The following is a 25,447-nucleotide window of genomic DNA, read 5'->3' as shown; positions in this document are numbered from 1 at the left end:
TACGCACACACATATGCACACCAATATGTGCACTAGTATATACACATACACATAAAAAATTGCTTTATTAAATTAGTTGATACAAATCCTTTCTGTTGCATTCTTTTCAGAAAAAGCAGCCACCCATATAGCATTTCAACAGCAATAACTGTCTTGTAGAGCCCTTGACAGCACTTTTATTTCTTAGAAAAATGGAGCTCAAATCAAGACATGTGAGTATGGTGTCCTGGTTTGACTTGATAAAGAGATATGGGAGTGAAAGTAGGAAAAAAGATAAGGGCACCTTGTCACCAAAGATTTCCATCCATCTCACTGTCTCAGCTTCTCCTATGGATTTACAGTCAGGAGGCACAGTCATCACAGAACAAGGAAAGCCCATTGACAGGGTCTAGATTCACATGTTTCTTCTTATGTGTACAGCACTTGATTAGAAGTGAAACCATAAGAAAAGTATTTGAAAGAACATAGGGAGAAAGAAGAGGAATCTTTCAAACACTCTGTAATATAATTAATGACAGCTTATCAATTTCAACCTTCTCTGAAGCCAGTTATTAGTACCATGATTTTTTTAATTAAATGGGGTATCTACATTAATCATCTTCTGAAGGGTCATGCTGCATGAAAGCTTAACGTCAACTCTTAGAACTAGGATCTCTAGTAAATGTTCAAAACACTACTGGAGATTGATAGATAGCTCAGTGGTTAAGAGCATGTACTGCTTATGTAGAGAATCCAAGTTTGAGTCCCAGCACCCTCATTGGGTGGCTCACAATCATTCCAGTTCCAGGAGAGCCAATGACTTTTGGTGGCCTCTGTGGGCACCTGCACTCACATGCACACAATCAGACACACACATTCAAGCACTCACACACACATACACACACACACACTCACACTAAAACACACACAGAAACTTATAACTTTAAGTCAATAAAAAAAATATGTCCTTAAACATCCTCCACGAATAACTAAGGAAAAGATTAATAATATCATGCACATAAAAGTCACAGACTCTAAGTTACAATTACCCAAACAACTCTTTCTTTGGAGCCAACTGCTTTTCTCTATATTATAATAAAACATAGTACTTTTATTCCCACCATTGCTACATTATCTATTACTACAGTGGAAGAAGTACCTTAATATTTTATTGTTATTCCCATGCTAAGCTTTAAAACGAAGTTGAAATAGTATAGCATACACACAGCCCAGAATGACAGCACCAGCCAAATTCTGGATTTGTCATAAGAGACTTCTTGCTCATGACAATGAGAGAGGGGTGCAGCTGGAATATATTAGAATTATGTAGCAAGTAGTTTTAAAGCATCCAATGTTCTAACATACTATTTAATGCTGTGCATACTACACAGACCATACAGGACTAGGCAAATAAAGACTATAAACAAATTCCAGGATATTAACAATGAAAGAGATGCCTTTAATGTGCTTTGGACAGATGCCAGATGAGACACCATTTCTTCCATAGTGTTGTCTAGTTTATTCTAAAGCACAGTTCTCACCCTGACTCTGAACTCCTAACCTTTCTATAAGAGTCTCACTTCTCCATCCCCAAGGGCATAGGCCGTCTTTTCTATTGCTGAGTTTAAATCTTGCCTGATTTATCATAATTTTCTAGCAGTGACGCGCTGAATCCTTCATTAGACTGCACATAATGTATCCTTAAACCTCTCATGGTGTTGCTATGAAATGCCAGATGATAAATATCTGTTACATTAAAACAACAGGAAAATATAAATTCCTTAACTCAACAAGCAGTCCTCTCTGGGAAAGAGGGTTGGCGGAACATGAGCAGGAAGGTGCTCATGATTATAAATGCTAAGAAGGAAGAAGGAAGGGGGGGGAATTGGAACAGAGACAGTGGGGGTGGGGCGGAACTACAGCAGCTCAGAAAGCATAAACAGTATTTCGGGTGCTGGAAGTCAGAAGAAACCCATCTCCACAGTGATTTTACTGCACCACACAGCACTGGTTAATAGGAACATCCAAGCATAATTATTTTCAAATGCATTCCCTTATTGGTACAGCCAAGGTGTCAAAGGAACAAATCATTACAAATTGGGATCACCTATGAACTATAATTTATATTCCATGGAGTATAAGGGGAATGTTTTTGTGCACTGCTTAGTGAAATAACATAGAGAGGTCCAGCCACACTTAAAATGATTTCATTTACATTTTAACCACACAGAATGTATTTATAAATGAACCCAGTCACTCACCCATACGTTCATAAATAATTGGAGTGCGTTCAATCTCATTCACTCTTTACCTCCTAGTACATGACTTGAAACTGCGGAGTGCATCAGAGAAGGATAATGTGCATTTGGATAACATTTAAAATCCATTTACTCCTTCTCAAGGCAAATAGAGAAAGTAAGTGCCTATTTGGGAGAGAGGTTGTAATTTAATAATTAAATTATGTTTCCAGTTCCTCGTTTCTTAGCAAACGAAAACTAAAACCTTTTTATTTCATCTAAGGGAAGGTGGACATGTTGGGGAAACAGTAACTCTTCCTTCCTTGTATCTCTTTCTTCCGGCCATGGATATCTTCTGCTTTGAATGAATCAAATCTACTTGATAACACACACATGCTGCAGAATTAACGTGGAAGGATAAAAAAGAGGTCCTACAGCCTAGAGAGCAGATTTATGAAATAGATTTTCCTTGTGTATGATATTCACACACACATATACATGCACACACACACACACACACACACACACACACACACACACACACAAAATCCAGGCAAGTAACAGATTCGTCTGCATATTTGCTGCAGCAATAGCATAGGCCCAGAAATGATCTTCCTATTCTTCGGAATATACTTCCCTCTGAGTGAATGGGTGTCTGAGAACAAGCCTTTCATTTTTAAAGGATATAAAGGTGTCAACGGTCTTTTTCTACAAAGATCAGAGAATTTATGGAGGACTGGGGCTATGGACCATTGCTGTAAGGCTTGTAAGGACAATGCAGCCAATAATTTTGAGGGCTAGTTAATACCCTTTGAATATGTGCCCATTAAAGCCTGTCTATAATTTTTGTGGAAAATGATTGCCATTCATAAATGGGGCCTTCTAATGGATTGTTGATGAGCTTAACCACTATACATGGGCGCTTACAAGCTACTACTTTAATGGGAAGAGTCAGTGCCAAGACCAGAAGAGAATCACTTAGTAGGGAAATTGGAAATTTAATTTCAATCAGATGAACAAAAATAGTGAAGAAGAATACTCCAAGTGGTAACATAAAAAAGAGAGAGAAAAAAAAATACCTGTGATTAAAACGATTTGGAACCTTTGATTACCCTTTGAAGGCATTTGTTGCCATGGTTTTTAAAGGCTCCTGAAAGCCTCTGCTATGTCCACAAAAAGCTGCCAAGAAACAGGAATCTATACTGATTTCATTTGTCAGAGGCATTTTATCTTAATTATCTCCAAGATAAAGATTATTTGGTCAAAAGGAAGAAAGAAAGGGAAAAATGGACCGGAAGCAATATCGTCTCACAGGAAGGAGTGTGACTCTTCTCTTTCTGCAGACTTTTCTAGATCCATAGATGGGTGTATATGTATGTGCAGGAGTCGAACCTAATCTATCCAACTATCAGAGTGGAGAGAGCTATAAACATTTAAAAGTCAATAATATGTTTATGTGTGATATCACACGTTTGTCATCCCAGTCCTTGGGAGGTGGAGGCAGGAGGATCACGAGTCTGTGCTATTGGCAGCATTTGAACTATTAAAATGCTGCCTACAACAAACCATTAATAAGATCAGTCCTGAGAATTCTTCCCCAGAAGAAGGTTTCCAGATCTTGACTCCTGTGCTGTATCTTTCCTTCTCTCTAATGAGAATCAAGAGCCAAACATATAGCAAATTTATCAGTGCCTGGGGATAATACCTGTCTTTGAGGAAGATCCATTGTAAGGTTTTCTCTTAAAAGTTACATAACAGTTCCTCTGTGTGCACTCACACTCTCCGCCTTTGGTCTGCACACTCTTGTTCCTTTATAGCACCGTATGCTAGTTGTCACAAGATGAACAATTAAGACCGAATTCTGACACGTCAAGGATTAGGCAAGCTCTGAACCTCAAGAGGAGCCAGTGAACTCCCACGAGCTAACCCGCCTTCCAGAACCATCGGAGGATTGATTTAAATGTTCAAGCATGATCCTCTGCTTCACTATTTTTACAGCTTAATGTGTTGGTACCGGGTCAGTCTTTTGTTAACTATCACATATAACTAGTGCATCACACGGTCCTGTTAATTAATTCATGACTTTCCTGTTCAGCAGGTTCTCATGAGCATTCTTTTAGTAATGAAGATATTTTCACAAGGTTTCAGGAAAATGCAGAGCTCCCTTTCAACACGTTATTCTGAGGATCAAAAGGAAGATTTTTTTTTTTTTTTTTTTTTTTTGGAGTTTCCGAGATGATTTGGGAAGTGTCTCCTACAAGTACATGTGGAAAAGGTTTGGCCCCAAGTTCATGGCACTATTGAGAGGTGTTGGAGCACTTAAGAAATAGAGACTAGTGGGAAGTCTTCCAGTCACCGACTTAGGGGGTGCCTTCGAGGCAGATATAGGACAGAATCCTGTTCTTTCCCTGTCCCAGCCAGGAGTAGATGTGACTCCTCCACCACGTGTGTTCCCATCATAATATGCTGTTTTCTACACCACCAAAAGTGATATCTCCAGCTGACCTCACACTAAAATCTCTAAAGCAAGCCAAGTCAAACCCTTCCTCCCTTTAAATTCACAATCTCGGTAGTTCCAGAGCAATGGAAGCTGGATGACAGTTACTCTTTCATCATTTGAAGCAAGCCATCTTCACAGTGAACTTGTCGGGCAAGTTCCTTGACTATTAATTGAGAAAATGACTCCAAGCCCAACCCCCGGGCTAGAGCAGAGGGTCAGTTCTGTTCTGTGGCTGCAGACTAAGCCTGTGTACCAAGCTATCATCTGCCTCCAACTCGGCATGTCTAGCATTGAACTTCCTTTGTGTCTCAGTGAATTGGTCTGTCCCTTAATATCCCCTGTTCATTCATTCCCCCTTCTGAACATAATTTATTCTTCTCACTATTATAAAATATTTTTATTCACTTTAATACAATATGCATTGTTTCATTAGGCTTTCTGTTCTATTTCCTTGTGTCCCCTTTTACAAACACCACATATGTTTAAACACTGAGATGAGCTACCACCCTATTCATCCCAATGTTTCCATTTTCTCCCATGCTGTTGACAGCTTACACTGTATCAGAGACTATGACACCCTACTAATGCCTTACTGGCAAAACTGATTGCTTTGTATCACCTAAACCCACACAAGTGGATCTTAAGTCTGTGCTTGCACCTGCTCACTGAGAAGAAATCCTGAGCCCCAAACTCTGAGGAGCTCACAGCAAGAGCAGAACATATGCACACACATGGATGCAATACAGTGACACAGTATCCTATGGAGGTGACAGAAGATGGAGAACGTATGAACCAGTGTGTGAGATGTTTTTTTTTTTTTTTTTTTTTTTTTTTTTTTTTTTTTTGATGACAGTCATGTTGGATGAGTCTAAGAATCCTGACATGTTAAGACTGGGCAGGACAACCAACACTGGCCCAACTTGAGACCCATCCCGTGGGCAAACACTAATCCCTGACATGATTAATGATGCTCTACTGTGCTTGCAGACAGGAGCCTAGCACAACCGTTCTCTGAGAGGCTCCACCCGGCAGCTGACTGAAACAGATGCAAAAACCCACAGCCGAACATTGGACAGAGCTTGGGGAGTCTTACAGAAGAGTTAGGGGAAGGAGTGGGGAACCCAGAAGGGGTAAGAACTCCACAGGAAGATGAGCAAAGTTAATTAACCTGGACCCTTGGTGCTCTCAGAGACTGAGTCACCAACAAAGGAGCATCCACAGGTGGACCTAGACCCTCTGCTTATATGTGCAGATGTGCAGCTAGATCTTCATTCAGGTCCCGAACAACTGGAGCAAGGGCTGTCTGTACGTCTGTTGCCTGTCTGTGGAATCCATTCTCCTACCTGGGTAGCCTTGTCTGGCTTCAGTGAGAGAGAGTGTGGTTAGACCTGAAGGGACTTCATGTGCCAGAGTGGTGGATACCCAGGGGTCACCTGTGAGAGGGGCCAGGGAAGCAAGGAAGATGTAAAGTGAATCAATAAATTAGTTAATGGGGGAAAAAAGACTGAGCAGAAATTCTGACCGATAAACTGATTGAATAATCCATCTTGCGTCATGTCAGCCACATACAAGTAAGTACAGAGAGTGACTTTAGAACACCTCAAAACAAAAGGCAGAACAAGATATGCATAGGTGACTCACAGGGTTATCTCAGGATTAGTCTCTGAGCAGTGGAACTCATTAAGGGGTTGTGTACAAAGGAATGGCAAGATCCGTGGTTTTCTTTGAGAGTATTATTAGAAAGACAGTGTGCAGAATGGCTCACAGAAAAGAAAAGCAAAACAAACAAAGGGTGTAGGAGAGACAGACAGACTGACATGCTGTGATTATGTTGGGCAAAGGAGCCAAGTCTGAATAATGGAAATTGGGTGGGTATATGTTTAAACAATAAACTCCATAGAAACATCCAAGAATTCTGCTGGAAGCATTAGAGATGGGGGCTGCAAAGCACAACACTGGGCTGGAACCCTGAAGTTTCAAGTCTGAGACGGAAGTGAAGAAATGGGCATGCTTTCTAGCCAGCAGCTGCAGGTAGTATAAGGAATCACCGCAGAGTTAACTGACAAGTCGGGATGTGGCGGGGATTGATTAGGAGCTAATTACGGAATCATGAGACACTGGGCTTTAAGTATAGAATGGTTTCCTATGCCTGTCATAACTGTCTCCTCGGGCTACAATATAAAATTCTGAAATAAAGGTGTGGGCAGAGCCTACCTCGCTCTGGGTGCCTCTGCCTGTCTCCATGTTGGCCAATGAGCTTTTTTGGGTCTTTGCTTTGTAGTTATAGCCAATTTCTTTCCACCACCCGTGGCTGTCTCCATATCCCCCTCCTCTCTCAAGGATACCAGGGATATTACCTTAAAAGCTCCCATACTTCAGAATGACTTCCTTGATAAATTATTCTTTCCACAACCTTATTTTCCAGACATGTCACATTCCGGGGTGTGAGAGGTTAGGGTTTCTGCAGCTGTTTTGTGGGGACACTTAACAAAATCCTGAGACACTTGGGAGAAAAAAGAAGGAAGGAAAGGCAGAAGCAGAGGTGGGGAAAGGACCCACTTAAAGATCTAAAACTGGAAGAAATGGGCCAAAGGCAATAAGCCAAGCCCTAGATTTTTCCTGGATGGCTTATCTCCACCTATCCTGTTTCACATACCTAGAATTCTCTTCCAAATCTTTTTAAATTTTTTTTTTATTTTATGTGGATAAACGTTTTGCCTGCACATATGTATGGTCACCACATTCGTTCATGGTACCCGCAGAGGCCGGAGGGCTTCAGGTCCCCTAGACCTAGAGTGAACTGACAGTTGTGAGTCTTCACATCACGGCTTTGAGCTGAACCTAGGTTCTCTGCGAGCTAGCCTACTAACCCAGCACACGGAAGGCAGAGACGGAATCCACAGAAGAATCTGCCTAGTCGGAATAGCCAAAACACAGAGCTCCAGGTTCAGCAAGAGACCCTGGCTCACACACACACACACACACACACACACACACACACACGTATACACGCACACGAGTGGGCACACACATGCATATATGCATGCACACCACATACAGATACGAAGGAGGAAGCTGGTAAAGAAAATAGCCGGGTGATCCAAGCAAAGGAACTGAGAGAACCACAGCTACTCAGGTCCTGAAGAATAGTTGTCATGTTGATGACAGAAAAAAAAAACAGGAAAGGAAATAAAAGAAAAGAAAACAAAAGTAAAGAAAAGAAAAGAAGGCCAGCACAGCTCAATTACAATGGACAGAAAGACATTACCAGGAGTTGAAATAGGTAGAAATAATTAAATCATATAAAACATTTTAAAGTCCCTTCCTCCTTCCCTCCCTCTCTCCCTGTCTCCCTCTGCCTGTCCCTGTCCCTCTCCCTCCCCCTCTCTGTGTCATTTGTGTGTGTGTGTGTGTGTGTGTGTGTGTGTGTGTGTGTGTGTGTGTGTGCATATATGTGTGTGTGTAACAGGAATGTAGATTTGCACAGAGGCTACAAAAGAGGGTTAAATGCCTCAAAGCTGGGATTACAGGTGGCTGAGAGCTGCCTGGTGTAGGTTCTGGGAAGCAAACTCTCTTCTGGAAGAGCAGTAAGCACTCCTGTTCACTGAACCATCTCTTCATCCCCAATAAAGGGAGTTTCGATCTAAGGACATTGAGATTTTTAAGCTCAAAAATCGTATGACTCAATTCATCAAGAAGCTCTCACTTGCTGTTACAGGGGATCCAGGCTGGACAGGGTCATGAGTGGAAATGTTGAGAGAAAAGATATCAGACATGTTTCTGAAAAGGTCTCAGAAACAAAATGATCCTGTAAAGAAATGGGTGCCTCTCCACTTTTAATGCTCTTCCTAACCTTCCATGGATACACACCATCACTCAGAGTGGAGGGGGGAACAATTTGAAAAGGTGAGTGAGCACAACCCCCTCTTTAGTGGACACAGGTGAGTCCCCAAGATTAAAGAAACAGATCTCTACAAGTACGCAGACCTACTAATTGAACCTGAAGTTCTTAGATTTTTTATTTATTTTTATTTGCACTGGTGGTTTTGCTTGCACGTATGCCTGTGTGAGGATATGCCATCCTCTTGTACTAGAGTTCACAGACAGTTAACTGCTATGTGAATGCTGGGAATTAAACCATAGTCCTTTGGAAGAGTAACCAGTGCTCTTAACCACTGAGCCATCTTAAGCCTCAAGCCTAATAGTTCTTGAGAAAAGTAATGCTTCCCCACCACAGCCATCGCAGGAGCTATCCAGGGTGCTGGATGCTTTCATCCTGAAGCTTCCTAAAACCCAGGGGAATCTCTCTCAGCATTGTCCTTCTCGGATTCAAGGTCCCCATTGTATTAACCTTAACCAGACATCATCTTGAAACCATTTCTCCCCTATTCCAGTTACCCGTGTAAGTTAACACATGCCTTCGTCATGTGTGTCTGACTCAATGATGAACAGCTTCTACACACAACTGTTAGAGTGTGAAGTGGTTGTATAGTTCAGTGGTATATAAATAGGCTAGGTCTCCACTGTGCCCCATTGTCTTCTGGAAATACATTGAGAGAGGATTAATGACCTTACAGAATCCTTTCTCCCTGCCAGAGAAACCCAAGCGAATACCTGGTAGCTGAAGCTATAATGTGATCAGGTAACTCAGTGTACAGTCACTGTGTAAAGACATAATTCTCAGCCTGCAAAGACTAATAAATTAAGACAATATTAGGATTCATCCTGCTAGCATAAAAGTGGACCCTTTATTTTGCTTTTAAAAAATACATTCAACTGATACCATTACTCGATTCCTTAAGTAATCAAATTTGTGTGGTAAGTAAGGGATAAAGATGTATAGCTTTCAAGTCAAACACTTTGCCTCTTCAACCACAACACTTAGAGAGAGAGAGAATATTATGATGTATACTCCTTTCTAGCTCTCTTCTTAAGTGACAAGAAAAATAGGCAAAGCCTCAACATCTTCAGGACTTCCCACCCACGAGTCAGACCCTTCACTGTCCTTAAATGTGTCTGAGGGTCACTGTGATTTATAAACAGCCACGGGAGTCCAGGAAAACCTTTTGCTCCCAGTTATCAAGACTCGGATCAGCAAACAGGACTGGAAACTTTTCTGTACTTGCCTATTATATGTATTCTGTCTGCTGTGGAGTTGGAAGCAGATAAAGTATATGGAAACACTATTAAGATGAAAAGGAAGTGAAACATTGTTCCTTGATCCAGTCCCAGATGAAACACACAGCTCAGGACATCATTATTTAAAAAATGAGGATACGTTAACATTGGCAACTGTTATTTGGGAAACCCCTGTGGTTTCTCATGTGCTCACCCAGATGACTGAATTCTTGCCTCCCTCCACTTCGCTCTCCTCAGTCGTTCTTCAGACTTCATTGGAATCAGTAAAAATTCTCGGAGAGACTCACTCACTGTTCCAGGGACTGAGTGAAGTTTATATTCCTGATAGTCCTCATCCGCCCCTACCGTCACATTTGTCCCAATGAAGTTTAATTGGCGGTTTGTTTATTCACTTCTGACTTTATGTTTTAAGCTCAGTGCAAACAGGGACCAGTTCCTTCTCTGCCTGCACATCTCCAGGTCTACGTACTGTGCTTTGCCCAGAACACGTATCTGATAAACTCATGTCCTTAATAAATACAGAGACCTTAACCATTATTAGGTCTCACAGTATCTCTAAAACTCAGCCTTTTCTCTAGGCTTCTTTCAGAACTCTGTTATAAGTAGTTCTCCTGCCTCTAAAACCTTTTACATGGCCACACCATCATGAATAAGAAGTTTTGAAACCATGGAAAACTTTCTCTTTCATTTGGTAAAATTATACTGGAATTGTATTTAGTCTCTAATATAAAAGGTAGATTTTATATGTATATATATGTGTGTGTGTGTGTGTGTGTGTGTGTGTGTGTGTGTGTGTGTGTGTGTGTGTATCTATATATAGTGACAATCAAAAAAGTGAAATTTTAAAAATATATTTGAACTTGAGACAATGCTATACTGATAAAATGTTGATTATTAGGCTTATATTTTATTCACTGTTTTGACAAGTGTATTTTTTTCTTCTATTGTTTCCTGCTCTGACAGCCTTGAGGCTTATAGTCAATACTGGGTTTTGAGAAACTTTATGTACCATACTCCCAATAACACACAAATATGATGGAAACCATGTGAATACAATGTCGCTACTGTTTCTTTCAATCATGGTTTCATGGTCACAGCAATAGTTTTTTCCCTTCCCCTTGCTTTCTTCATCTTTGCCCAGGTAGCACTCTGCCCACAGGTACCCACTTACCCACGGAACCATGAAAGCAAGCTGTCTCTGCCTTTCCAAATGAACTCTAAACTTTTTGAGACTGTTAAATGTGTCTCTCACATCTTTTAAAATTTTTCCCTCAGAACATCCAAGCAAATGCAGACTAAGTGCCTATAAAAACAAGAATAATGCTTACAGATGCCGGCGAGGATGTGGACAAAGAGGAACAACTCCTCCACTGTTGGTGGGATTGTCAGCTGGTACAACAACTCTGGAAATCAGTCTGGCAGTTCCTCAGAAAATTAGACATAGTACTACCTGTGGACCCAGCTATACCACTGGTAAGCATATATCCAAAAGATGCTCTAACATCTAACAAGGACACATGTTCCACCATGTTCATAGCAGCCTTATTTATAATAGCCAGAACCTGGAAAGAACCCAGATGTCCTTCAACAGAGGAATGGATACAGAAATTGTGGTGCATTTACACAATAGAGTACTGCTCAGCTATTAAAAACAATAAATCAATGAAATTCCTAGACAAATGGATGAAACTTGAAGCTAATCCTCCTGAGTGAGATAAACCAGTCACAAAGGAACACTCATGGTATGTACTCACTGATAAGCAGATACTAGCCCCAAAAGCCTGGAATACCCAAGAAACAATTCACAGAACGCATGAAGCTCAAAAAGAAGGAAGGCCAGAAGGTAGATGCCTCAGTCCTTCTTAGAAGGGAGAACAAAACACTCATGGGAGGAAATAAAGGGACAAATCTAGGAGCAGGGATTGGAGAAAAGATCATCCAGAGACTGCCTCACCTGGGGATCCACCCCATATGCAGCCACCAAACCCAAGCACTATTGCTATGCCAAGTAGTGCTCACTGGCAGGAACCTAAAATGAATGCTTCCTCAGAGCCTCTGCCGGAGTCATACTGATACAGAGGAGGATGCTTGCAGCTAGCCAACAGACTGAACATGGGGACACCAATGAAGGAGCTAGAGAAAGGACTGAAGGAGCTGAAAGGGTCTGCAACCCCATGGGAAGAACAAGATTATCAACTAACCAAATCCACCACAGCTGCCAGAGACTAAAACACCAGCCAATCAGTTCACATGGAGAGACCCATGGCCCCAGGTACGTATGCAGCAGAGGACAGCATTCTCTGGCATCAATGGGAGGAGAGGCCTTTGGTCCAGTGAAGGCTCATTCTCCCAGCGTAGGGAAATGCCAAGGTGCTGAGGTGGGAGAGGGTGGTTGGGAGAGAAAACACCTTCATGGAGGCAATTGGGAGTGAAAAGGAAGATGGAACTAGGGAAAAGGGGGATAACATCTGAAATGTAAATACAAGAGAACACCCAATAAAAAATAAATAAAAATAAACAAACAATAAAAAAAAATAATGGCAGCTAAGGAGAAACCAAAAAAAAAATAGGTTTAAAAACCACTTATCTAAAAAAGATTCCTTTTGTAAATAATGACACTTAGATTATAGATATGCATGGATCACAATAATATAACACACAGTCCAGATCCGGTCAGTTACCTATAGTTATAGTTATTTGGGTACGTAGCCACGCCCACTTATTTGCACATTGTCCCATATGGCTGCTCTTCATTAGTCCCACTTTTCTGCCTATAGAACTAGATGCAAATGACAGCAGCAAAGACAGTATGGCCATGCAACAGCTAAAATGATTGCTACCTTAATCCTTTGAATAAAAATCTTTCTGACCAGAGCTCTAAATAATGTTTGTTGATGAAAAACCCAGTCTCACTAAATGATCTATCCAATTGCAGAGCTGAGCATATCCGTGTGTGTGTGTGTGTGTGTGTGTGTGTGTGTGTGTGTGTGTGTGTGTGTGTGTGTAGGTGTGTTTACCGTGGTTGGGGGACATGTATGTGTGGTCTAAAGTTGACAGCAAGTATCTCCATGAGCCGATTTTCACTTTATTTATTTACTGAGGTGAGAGTCTTCTGTTGAAACCAGAGTATGCTAATTCTAATTTGTCTATCCATCCAGCCGGGGCTGGTTATACCCAGTCTAGGGAGCTGAGATTATAGGCGGAGGCTGCTCCAGCCTGGCTTTTTACATGGGTTCTAAGAAGCCAAACTCTAACCTTCACATGTGTGCGTCAAGTGTTTTATTCACTGAGTAACTTCCTTAGAGTCCAAATTACAGTTATTAAAGGACTACATTTTCTTTATTAATGTGTGTGTATGTGTGTGTGTGTGTGTGTGTGTGTGTGTGTGGTGTCTGTAAGCATATGATTGGTGAAAATAATAATTTAGATTGTATGAAATCAAATATAAAGTAAATCCAAAAATCAAGATGTTTGCCAAAAGCCCAATAAAGTTTATACTAACCTAAAGCCAGATTTAAATTTTATTTCTTCTGCATTAAAATGATATCAGCTAATAAAGTTAATTGTTTATGTGTGATACTCTCAGACACCGAGATACATACAAAGAGTTGCTATAGAGAATATCATTAATTTTTTTTTTTTTTTTTTTTTAGGGAACACAGACAAAAAGAGTCCAAGTCTCACAGCAGAATTTTAAAAGATGTTGAAAGCAATAAGTGTCAAGGAAAATGCTTTTAAAATGGACCACATTGACCTCACGGGCTACTCTATTAGGATATGAACAGCTTTTTAAAATGTTCTCCCAGCTGTGGAGGAAAGATAAATAATGTGCACCACCCCCTGGTTGTTAGCCCATATCAGAGCACTAAAGAGCCATGACAGAAAGTTTCTGAGAATCTTTTCTTGGGTCAGTGTCTATTAATGTGGCGGGTTCTGGTTTCAACAAGTTCCTTAAGTCAGCATGTCTGTAGAAAGCATGCAGCAGAAGTATCCGTCTTATCTCTACACTAGGCTTTACTTAAGTTCTAAAGGTAAAGATGAGAGAAGGAAAAAACTATCCCACTGCTAGGAAAAAATAAGATTTCAAGAAGTCAAAAGTATCCTTAGGCTGCTGACCCTGTCAAGAAGGCTCTAGCAAATTCACCTTAGGTGGTAAAAAATGGCTGACATTTTCCAGTGGAATTCTACATAATGGGACAGTTCTGGCATTTCTAACAGCATATATGTGGTGGTATGTTTTATAAGTTTATAAGTCCCAAAAGGGACCAAGGGAAGCAAAAGAATGAAATGGTACAGTTGGTTCTTTATAGCTACACAGTACCAATGGTGTCTCTCATAAGGCGCAAGACATGAGCCCGCTCGTGTTAGCAAAAGGTCACATCATATCATCCACTGAGTCAAGAAAGAGAGACGTAAGGCCAAAAGGGAACAATTCGAATCAGAGTCAGTCTGGAGTAAAGGTCGTAACAGAATACTTAACTGGACAAGGCCAAGGTAGAGAGATGCTTATAGGCAGGAACACACCACATCCTAGAAGCTTAGTGGCCAGGAGAATAAGACTGTATGTCTGCCATCCCTACATCAAGCCAGTGACTTTGTACATTAGAGACCCAGCTACCAATTCTTCTAGCGGAATTGCTCAAAGCTGTATTTATCTTGCCCGGAGGAAGCAGAAATTCTCAGCCACAGCTTCTCTAGCATGACCCCTTCTCCTGAGATACTGTCTTTTCCAGGTTTCCACCAAAGAGAACAGGGAGTCTTGCTAGATATTCGTGTTTTTGTGAAAATTTCTGTACAACTCCCCCCCCCACCCCCCAGTCTTCCTTTCTGTTCCCTTCGGCTTTTTGGGTCATAAATAGAGCAGCTTTTAGACAACACGCTATTACCTTGAATGCTTCTCTTGAAGAAGGCCTTGCAGCCTTCACAGGACCAGACCCCATAATGGTAGCCAGAGGCATAGTCATTGCACACAGCACAGTAACGAGTCTCCTTGGCAGACTCCATGATCATGTTCCCCTTCTCGCTGCTGCTGGACAGTCTCTCGCGGCCATTCTGGCGTCGACTGTCGGAATTGGACCTGGGGGTGGGATGGGAGAAAAAACAAACAGCAGATCCATTAGCCTTTGAGAAGCCAGCCTTCCTTTCCCTCTGAAGCATGTGAGACCTGGGGGCTGTAGCAGGACCCGCTTTATTCTGACATCATGGAATAATGATTCATAATAGGGCCCTGATCTTTCATTGTCTCTCTCTGACACATGCAGCAAAAGGTGTTTTGCCTGTTGTGTTAATCTTTAAGGAAAATTAACTTTTTTTTATAAACTTGTTTAAGAAAGGACTGCGTACCCCAGAAAACAACAAAATGGGGTTCAGCAGGTTTCTAACAAATTTCATTGTCTCAGAGATCCACAATGAATTCAGAACCAAGAGAGACAAGTCTCACGCCTACTCTGCACCATACGAAGGGTCTTTAGGGGAGAGAGACAAAGTCAAAAGCAGCTGGCGGATTTGGAACACAGACTAACCGATGCCCTATGGAGACTCCACACAGGAAACAGGAACAATTCAAATCCTTACACTGTTGTCATCGGGTGACCTTGGGTGATTCTTTTTTACAACTTGCCACTGCTGCAGTTTGAAGATGTCTCAACATCTTCAGATGTTCCACCATTCAAGCACGTGAAATGGGAAGAGTCTCGGAACACAGATGGTTATCCCAACCTGTAAAGCCTTCGTGGAAGATGTAAATCCCAGGAATGAAACTGAATGTGCAAAGTAAGGAAGCTGAGCTCTAAAGGAACCAAGAAAATGGGGCAGGGGAGTAAAAGGCTTTAAGGACACTTTACAAAAGGAGATTGCTTTCAATATGTCAAATGGGACTGAGAAATCCAACAAGAGACCTGTGAATTTGGGCTGGCAAAAGGGACTTTCAGAAGGGGGAGTAAAGGCACCCAACTCTACCACAGCCTCACAATCTGAGAATGTGTGGGATGAGCAGGTGAGGATAAAGGGAGGCCATTTTTTTTCTGTAAACTTATATGAAGATTGGAATAGAGAAAATGAAAGAGTTATTGGAATGAGAGAGACAGGCAAAGGACCTAGGCAAACGGAACTGAACATGTTCAGACAGATAGAGATTACTTTAAAAAAAATGGATGCCTGTAGTCAAAGTTACATATTCCAAAGCCTAGCATAGTGCCTGGTATGGAGGTCTCATCTACTAATATAGAGAGTTTATTAATTGTGTGAGAATATTGTACAATACATTTAAAGATACATTTTATTTCCATGTGTCTGTGTGTGGTCCATGTATGTGCAGGTGTACTTGGTAGGCAGAAGGCATTGGATGCTCTGGAGATAGAGCTACTGGTAGTTCTTAACTTTCTGATGCAGATGTTGGGTTCTCTGAAAGAGCAGCCAGTGCCTTTAACTGCTGAGCCATCTCTCCAGCTCCCCAGGTAATGGATTCTCACCATATTCACTTACCGTCTACCTTCTCATCCCAGAACATATCAATGCTGCCTTTCCTACCTATATACCTATACCTAATGTGTATACTTGTTTTGTATTAAACCCATCAAATCCAATCTGTACGACTACCATACTCTTGGCTGTGTGGCCCCGTCCTTCTAAATGTGGGTGATTGTCTTATTCACTTGTCTATAAAGGGACACTATGACTTCACAACTTCAGAAAGTTAGTATCCATGATCTTCGTGGCAGGAAGCACGGCAGTAGACAAGCAGGCAAGCATAGGCTGGAGCAGTAACTGATCCTCAAGGGGGGGGGGGGGGGGGTATGTGGTTTGCCCAGCAATGGGGTGTAATGTCAACTTCTGGCCAGTGGAGAACGTCAGTGGCAGGTACTATTTGGGTATCTATAAGACTTCATGGCCAACACCTCCAGAAGAAGGAACTGGTTCATGGCATCGGCATTTGTAATAATATATTTAAATGAATATAAACAATGTTCAGAGATGGTTGTGAACAAGATTGGCAGGTGGAAACGTTCATATGAGACTTTCAAAGCCAAGTAAGCTCCCAGGACTTCTTGGTTAAGGAAGCTCTTGTTTCCTGCTTCACATCCCCACCATGTCTCAAATAGCAGAGCCACAGGAACTCACTGGTCCTCCCCTCAAAGCCCGAGCTCTCCTTTCAGCTCTGATTTTATAACCCTTCCCTGTTCTTCCCCCTCATTAATATTGTATACAATATTTTAATGGTTCATAAACGGCATAGGCCATAAAACTCACAAAACATTGGCTCCTTGGTTTGAGTACATCTGAGTTGGCCAACTTTTTCCACTCTAAATAACTTAGCTCTGAGGTTGGCAGCCTCAGATAGGATTTCTTTACTTTTTAATGATCCTTAGAGAGCACTGGCTCAAAGCTTCCAGTTCTTGTTCCTACTCTGTAACCCATCTCTTTCCATTTTATCTTCATGTTGTTGAGCTCCCCTGTCCACTGCGGATCTTTTTACTGTTAATTAATGTCTTATGGATGATTCAAGCCAGTAAGAAGCAGCTGAGATTATTTAAATTTAGAAGCTCGTGCCTTGGGTGAGGGGCATAGATAGTGAACAAACTTATCATCTTTTTTAGACTATATTTATTTTTAATGTTAATTGTATGTGTATGTATTTCCATGTACACATGTATGTGCACATACATGAGCAAAGGTACCTATGGAAACTAGAGGCATCAGATTCCCCCGGAAGTGGAGTTATGGGCTTTTGTGAGCTGAGAGTGCTGGGAACCAAACTCCAGGCCCCGCACGATCAGTTGATGATTTTAACTGAGATTCATGCCGTATTCATTGTTGCAGTCAGTGGGCATTCAATGCAAGTGTGTTGAATGAACAACTGAATGAAAACACAGGAAAGAGATCGAATGTATCAACTATTCTCCCAACCATCTCTATATAGGAAAACAGAGTCGGAATGTATATTAAAACAGTGTACAGAATACACAGCTTTTGTTTTCCCTTGTTCTGTTTTGTTTACAAGTAGCTGGAAAAGAAACCTAGTGCCTAGGAATGTAGGGGAAATTGAGAAAAAGGGAAGTATCACTCTCTCATCGTGGTACCACTGAGTCACCAGGAAACCAAAAAGGTGAACTAACTAAAGGAGGCCACCCACTGGCTGCGAATCCATCCCACCTGGGACTGCATGGGGCAGGGAGTAACACAGATCATCCACCCACCAACCATCTCTACCAGCATCCATTTACCATGCACCATCAAGAAGGAATGCTGAAGCATTTCCAATCCCAGTGACAGGCAACAGACCAAAGACCATAGCCAGTGACCTATGGGCTTGCTTTAGCCTTTTAGCCTTATAACACAGCCATCTGCATAACCCACGCAGCACACAGCCTGCATTATTTTCATACAAGTCTCCTGGGTGGTAACAAATATGCCCGTTTCTTAAACCTAGTCTTCCCTGGATTCTACATTGTTCATAACTTGCTCAATTTGAAGCTTCTGAGAACTTCATTTTTAATGTGTAATCAAAGTTTTACTACCTTGTTTCTTTCTTCATTTTTTTTTTCAGAACAAAGCTAGCAAATGACAAGCACTTGTTAATGAAGGTCTGAAATGTTTAGGGAAGAAAGAGAAAAAAAAAACAACAGGTAGCTTGGGGGACTTGGGAAGGGGTTCTGCCTCCGGTACCCACATAGCCCAAAGAACAACTACTCTGTAATTTTATTTTATTTTTTTATTTTGGCTCTAGTTAAATTCACACAAGAAAATTTACTGTGTTAAGCCACTCAAGTGTTAAGTGGTGTTAAGTATATTCATATAGTCTTTAGAATGTTTCATCTCATAAAAGTGAGTGGCATGTGTTAAATAATAATTCCTCCTTTATCCTTCCCCAGCTACTCTCAGGCATCCTTCTACACTCTGATTCAGTAGACATCATGGCTTTAGCAGCTGTGGAAATAAAATCATATAGTATCAGACTGGTTCTGGTCTAGAAAACTGTATGTAGCATAATGTCCTTCAGATCCATTCATGTGGATTCATGGGGTAGCATGTGTTAAATCTTTTCTTCCTGTCTTTTTTTAAATTATATTTTATTTCATTGTTTTTTTTTATTTATATGAGTACACTGTAGCTGTCAGACACACCAGAAGAGGGCATCAGATCCCATTACAGATGGTTGTGAGCCACCATATGGTTGCTGGGACTTGAACCCAGGACCTCTGGAAGAGCAGTCAGTGCTCTTAACCACTGGGCCATCTCTCCAGCCCCCCCCCTGCTTTGTTTTGTTTTTTTTTTATCAAAACAGGGTCTCACTATGTAACTCTGGCTGTTCTGGAACTCACTATTTAGACCAAGATGACCTCAAACTCACAGAGGCCCACCTGTTTCTCCCTTCTGACTGCTGAGATTAAAGGCATGAGCCACTACTCCTGGCTACCTTTTTTTTTTTTTTTTTTTTTTTTTTTTGGTTGTTGCTGTTTGTTGGTTTTGATGTAGACTCTTATTCTGTATTCCAGAATGACCTTGAACTCACTATGTAATGCAAGCTGGCCTCAAAAATATGGTACTGTATCCTCCACCAACTGATTACAAGTATGCATTACTGTGCTAGGCTAGAATTTCCTTCCCTTTTCAGATTTAATATTATATCAAGTATATATTTATCATAGTTTGTTTAAGGATTTGTATATAATGTATAACATATTATGAATATATATTGTGTGTGTCATTTCTACCCTTAAGTCATATTGCAAATAATGTTGTACAAACATAACTATACAAATGTTTTATCAAAAGCCACATTTTAATTATTTCAGATGTTCATAAACAGAATTCCTAGAACATAAGAGAACTCTAACTATATGTTAGAGTATAGTTGTGGGTGTAGGTGTAAGCGTGCATGTAAGCTTCTGCATGTGGGAGTCAAAGGTCAGCCTCGGGAGTTGTTCCTTAGAAACCATCTACCTTGCCTTTTGTGACATAGTCACTCACTGAGACTCGGCGCTTGCACAATAGGATAGTCTGAGTGGAAGGAAAGCCCAGGGACCTACCTGTCTGCATCTCCTCAGCACCAGGATTATAAACACATGACATCATTCGGGGATATACATGAGTAGCAAGTATTGAACACGGGTCCTTATGCTTGCTGAGAAAGCACTTTACCCTTTCCCTGGTCCTGTATTTATAGCATATTAAGTATCTGTCATGAGTACTCCCAAAATGGTTCCACCCAGCGCAAACATCATTTTCCATTTGTTGTATTTAGCTAGCTCCTTTTGGTGATGGTTTTCTTGTCGCTCTTGTTTGCAGTCACCCCAATGGCTGTGAGGAGGAAGCTATGGTACTTTTAAGGTTTCATTTCCCTCTCCTGCATCCACCCTTAGTGTTCAGCGCCTTGAAATAGCTTTTCCTCATTCTAAACATCAGAGGTTTGCGTGGACTTGGCCTCTTCTGCTAGAAGCTGCATTCTTCTTTCTGCTGGCTGCATTCCATCTCTCTCATGGTGCCTCAGCTCAAATACTGAGTCAGTGAGCACTAATAGTATATCAATTCATCAATAAACAGATCAGTGGAGCAACCATTTTCACAATATAAATGGAATATGTAAAAATCCGTGTCTAAGGTGTCAGTAAAAAATAAACGACAAAAATTCTGGAGAGCCGCAATAGATGCATGCCCTCAGCAATGTGTTCCTCATTAGACGTAACTCTGAGATGACTCCAGAATGCCAGAAGCCCAACAATGAACACAGCTGCAAAAGCAGAAGGCACGCCAAAGAAGAAGAGGGAATGTTTACTGCCCATTATGCAGTGTGTCAACCAAGAAGGAGAGCAAGCATATAACATTAGCAATTATACTAACTGGGCCCACCTTTATTCTAGAAAATTGTCACAAAACTTCAACTAGATCCAGGGGTAGAGCAGAGGAGAGTTCCCCATGGGTTGCAAATCCCTATGGCATCTCGCTGTGGTAGTCAAGTTACTAGAATATCCCAAGGGTAAAACCAGTGAGATGCAATGGTCTACATAGAGCTGTGTCCCCAGGATAAAGAAATTGGTCTGATCATCTGTAATACAAAGCAACAGAATGAAAGTCTATATCTGGGTTCAGAACTGATCACAATGCTGGATCATTAAGAGTCATCTAGGTCTGAAACAGATCTTATAATAATGCAGGTAGGTATGTAGGCAGGTGGGTAGGTCAGCCAACCAGACCCCAATGGTGGGTCCTAGGAAACGTGTACACCTTAATGTAGACCTGATCATATAAATGGGTCACTGGGAAGATGTCTACACCAGAGTTGATCACAACAGTAGATGTACTAGCTAGTTTTATGTCAGCTTGACACAAGCCAGCAGAGTCATTTTGGAAGAGTGAACCTCAATTTCAGAAATGTCCCCACAAGACTGGCCCGTGCTTGATGTGAGAAGGTCCAGCTTTTTGTGAATGGTGTCACCCCTGGCTGATGATCCTGGGTTCTATAAGAAATCAAGCTAAGCAAGCCATGAGGAGCAAGCCAGTAAGCAGCATCCCTCCATGGCCTCTGCATCAGCTCCTGCCTCCATGTTCCTTGCCTGCTTGTGTTCCTGCCATGACTTCTATCAGTGACGGGCCATGATGTGGAACTAAAATCTGAAACAAACTTTTTCTTCCCCAGGTTGTTTGTGGCCGTGGTGCTTTCTCTCAGCAACAGAAACACTAAGGCTGAGTTTACGTACTAGCTCAGGTCTGATCACAATGGCAAGAGGAGTTCATATCTAGGCTCAGACCAGATCAGAGTTATAGATCATAAAGAGGTCCACATCTTGGGTCAGATTTAGACTATAAGAAGTTGACATCAACATGGGATTACTGAGCACCTATGATTAGATCCAATCCAACAGATAAGCCTTATGACAGGTCCTAGTCCCACCTCTTTCTGCTGATTACGACCCAGCCATGGTCCATGTGCCTATCACACAGATCTGCCACAGTCAGCCTCATACATCCTTGGTAGGAAGTATGTCAGCTACGTCGCCATCAATCTTTCTTTAACTCCCTTAGCTTTAGAGTCCCGGTCCACCTGATTTTCACAGAACCAAAATCCATTGTGTTTACCGTCTCCATGTTCAAGATTCCTTTAGGTTCTGTCTCTCTGGATGGAAGCCTCACAAAGTCTAACCAGGTCTTTGTGGTAAGTAAAAGGTAAATCAACTGTTTAGCAAAATTGCTTTAAAAAATTGTTTCTCTTATAGTAACCTTTATCACCGAATAATGCAGAAATCCTTAAAGCATTGCAATTATATAGAGCACAGAAAGAGAAAAGTGGTAAGGAAAGGTGGACAGAAGCAAGAGAAATCAAAGAAGAGGAAGAAGAGGAAGAGGAAAAGGAGGAGGAGACATAAATTCACCTACAGAAACAGGAAACCCACCTGCCTCATATAGTACATCAGTTGATTTCTAATTGTTCTCAGGAGCTCATCCCACCACCAAGAAGATATAGTCAACATACTAAAAAAAATCTAGAAGCACCTGTACAAAGTCCAGAGAAGAGACTCTCTTGGATCAAAACAATTACATAATAGAATAATTAAAAGATTTTTATTGATACAAAAAGAAGCTTGAAGCTCAAACACTGCTGTTTCCCCAACCCTAAATAATAGTGCCAGTTACTCAAAATTATTACTACTCTGATAGCCTAGCCTTTTTATTATTTTTTAATGCAGAAAGTCTTAGATTCTAGAAAAAATTTTTTTCAGAAGAACCAACATCATCCACATGTCCACTTCTTAGAAAACAGTTTAATTGGATGTTATTAAGATAACTTCGTATTTTCTCATCAAAGCCATTACCCCATGCTATGGACACTAAAGTTCCCTCCACCCTCTTAACCTGGCATTCATCACAGTTTCTAGTCACACAGGTAGATGACAACTGTAATATATAGTAATAGAATACTCAATGTAAATACACATTCTTCCCATAGAAGGCAAACTCCAATGTGACACAAATCATGTCTTTTTCATGTATTTCAAGTGACACACAGTAGGTTCTGAGTAAATGTTTACTAAATACTCCTCCCATATTTAACCCCTTTTCACATTTGGTAACTTTTTCTTCACAATACTCTGACCTTTGCTCTCTATTCCTTGTTTTCAGTCGCTCATGTCTCTGCAATCGATGACAATGTTTGAATTGGAATTAATGACCATTTGCCTCCCAGGTCCGTCCTGCTAGATACTTCACACTGACTTCTCACAATCATGCCTTATGTCATCTAGGTATAGACTGCTACTTTTCAGGAAGTCATGGATCAGTTTTAGAGTGATTAAAATCCTAAAACTATCTGGAACACGCGTATAAAATAACTCTTATGTTTCTACCCTGTGTTCTTAGGACAGTAAGAAACCAAGAAGACAAGTTCTTTAAAAAAAAAAAAAAAAAGTAAAATCATTAGCAGAGTTCATCCCATATTCCTGATTTTTCTGCTCTAACCAGCACTTTTCTCTGTTGTTCTTAAGCAATATGTTATCAAATCCATCTCTGACACAGCTCACCTTATGTCACATGAATTCATCCCATCTGCCCCAGGAACCTAAGCTTTAGTTTCACACCATCCATGAGACCTGTCCTACGCACTCCAGATCACACTGTCTTCTCAACTGAATTCTCAGGACTGACTGGCCCTCAGCAGGGCTCTTCACACCTACTTTTCAAGCCCAACCCCCCACATGCTTTGTGGTTTGTGGTTTTCCCTGGCCAGGCTTCTAAATGACAGTACCCAGGGCTCTTCCTTTAAGGATCTGCCATTCTCCATCAACATATAGATCTTTATAGAAACTAAGATGTGAGCTCTCACACCCATTTCCCTCACATGTCTTCTTTTAGGCCTCAGACCCATGGCATAACTGTTTTTGTCTACTCTCTATTATGCCTTGACCTCAACCGTTTTGCCTACAGAGCAGAAAACCTGGAGCTTCTTCCCAGAGCTTCTCCTCCTGCCTTCATGTGGGCCTAAGGCTCTGAACCTATTGCTTCCTCTACCTGGACCACCTTAGTCTTGGGTAATTCGGAGGTACCATCCTTTCTGGGCTCCAGTGTGTTTCCCTCCAAAGAACTCAAGATCCATCAGTCCCTTTGTCACAGACCTGGAGGCATTCTCTGTATCATAGGACTTCACCACTCCTTATTCAGACATTTACTGGGTTCCCACCAGGCCATAAGAAAAGATCTTTGCAAGATGTGAAAGTCCTGGTACAGTCTGTCCCCTGCCTGCCTCTGACAATATTGCCCCAGAACCCCTGTTCACCTAGCTTCAGATGCCAGCACACTGACGCAGCTAGACCATCGATTATGATTTCACATACCCACACTCTACTCTGTAACCTAGTCCCCACAGTGTAGGTCAGCACCCCCTTCCCACAGCCACTTTCCCAGCCCATCCACACCAGACTCTCTCTTACCTTCTATACCTTTACTGGTTTGTTTCCTTGACAGATCTTTCAACATCCCCACAGCCAATCTGATCTAAGCCTGTTTATTTTATCATCTATCCCCCCCCCTTGAAATGCTAACTTCATGTCTCCTAGTACTTTGGGAAGAGACTTACACAGAGAAACAACAAAATGTGTAAACAGGTTATGAGTTCAATGAGCCTGTCCTTGGTGGGTTTATTGACTGTATGTTGACAGCATAGCCATTACCTTCACCGTGACAGACACCTTGGTCACTTTACTCGCCACAAAAAAAGTTTCTCTTTAGTGCTTGACACACAACTGGATGACTAATAAAGATTGGCAACCTGAATGAAGGCAGGCCACAGTGATTTTCCTCTCCTGCCTTCCCAATTCCACATCCACCGCACTATCTCAGACCTCCATCCTACACAGTATTGCAAGAGTGAAGCTTCTACCATGAGAAACAGATCCCAATCCATCTTCATCCCCGTGCCCTTGTCAACTTTCACAGGATCTGTGCATCTCTTGGGTGAGTAGGGCCCAGGAAATTACTCTTTTTTGCAGGTACAGATTTTTCCTGTGGTCTTGGCTGTTCATGTTCCTCCTGAAGTCCATGAGGATGACAATGTTATTTTAACAAGTAACTCAGTCACAGAGATGGGACTACAATGCTAGTCAGTGAACTCTGGAGTTAAGGTCCAAGGCGATCTGAACCCAGAGGCCCAGAATCCTCCATAAACCACCATTCTTAGGAGCTCCACCCAAAGGCACTGCAAGCCAAAGGCAAAGATTTCACATCTGGAAACAAGGTCATTGCCTAGGAGCTCATCCATAGACTCATAAATCCCATCAGTAATTGCCTGTAATTATTTGTTACAAGGCCAATAATACGTTCTGAGAGGAAAATGTTAATTTAATTTCCAGAGCAAAGGTTGAAAACTCTATTGAGTTCCATGAAAATGGAGTTCAGGGCTAGAAATTCACTGATGCTCGTCTCAGTGTTTCCTAAAATGAGACTTGAGAACATCACTTGGAATTTTTTTGAGACATGAATTATCAGCATAATCCTGGATGGCCTGGTACTTGTATGTAGCCAAGAATGGTCTTAAATTCGTGGCAATCCTCCTGCCTCAGCCTCCTATGTGTTCGAATAACATGTATGCCCCACTACACCTAGT

General features: G+C 41.5%; 1 protein-coding gene across 4 annotated transcripts in view; it reads right to left on the bottom strand.

Moving 5' to 3' along the window:
- Nucleotides 1-25,447, bottom strand: part of ESR1 (estrogen receptor 1) — a 346,832-nt gene that overhangs the window by 200,719 nt on the left and 120,666 nt on the right. For all 4 annotated transcript variants that reach the window (XM_080941484.1, XM_080941485.1, XM_080941482.1 and 1 more), the window contains exon 3: nucleotides 14,742-14,932. In XM_080941484.1, the coding sequence (XP_080797610.1) occupies nucleotides 14,742-14,932 (191 nt within the window). The remainder of the gene's footprint in view (nucleotides 1-14,741; nucleotides 14,933-25,447) is intronic.

Source organism: Micromys minutus (genome assembly GCF_963924665.1).
Source record: "Micromys minutus genome assembly, chromosome: 30".
NCBI classification, from domain to species: domain Eukaryota; kingdom Metazoa; phylum Chordata; class Mammalia; order Rodentia; family Muridae; genus Micromys; species Micromys minutus.
Note: the sequence above shows the minus strand (reverse complement) of the source record. Positions and strands in the feature narration are given on the sequence as shown.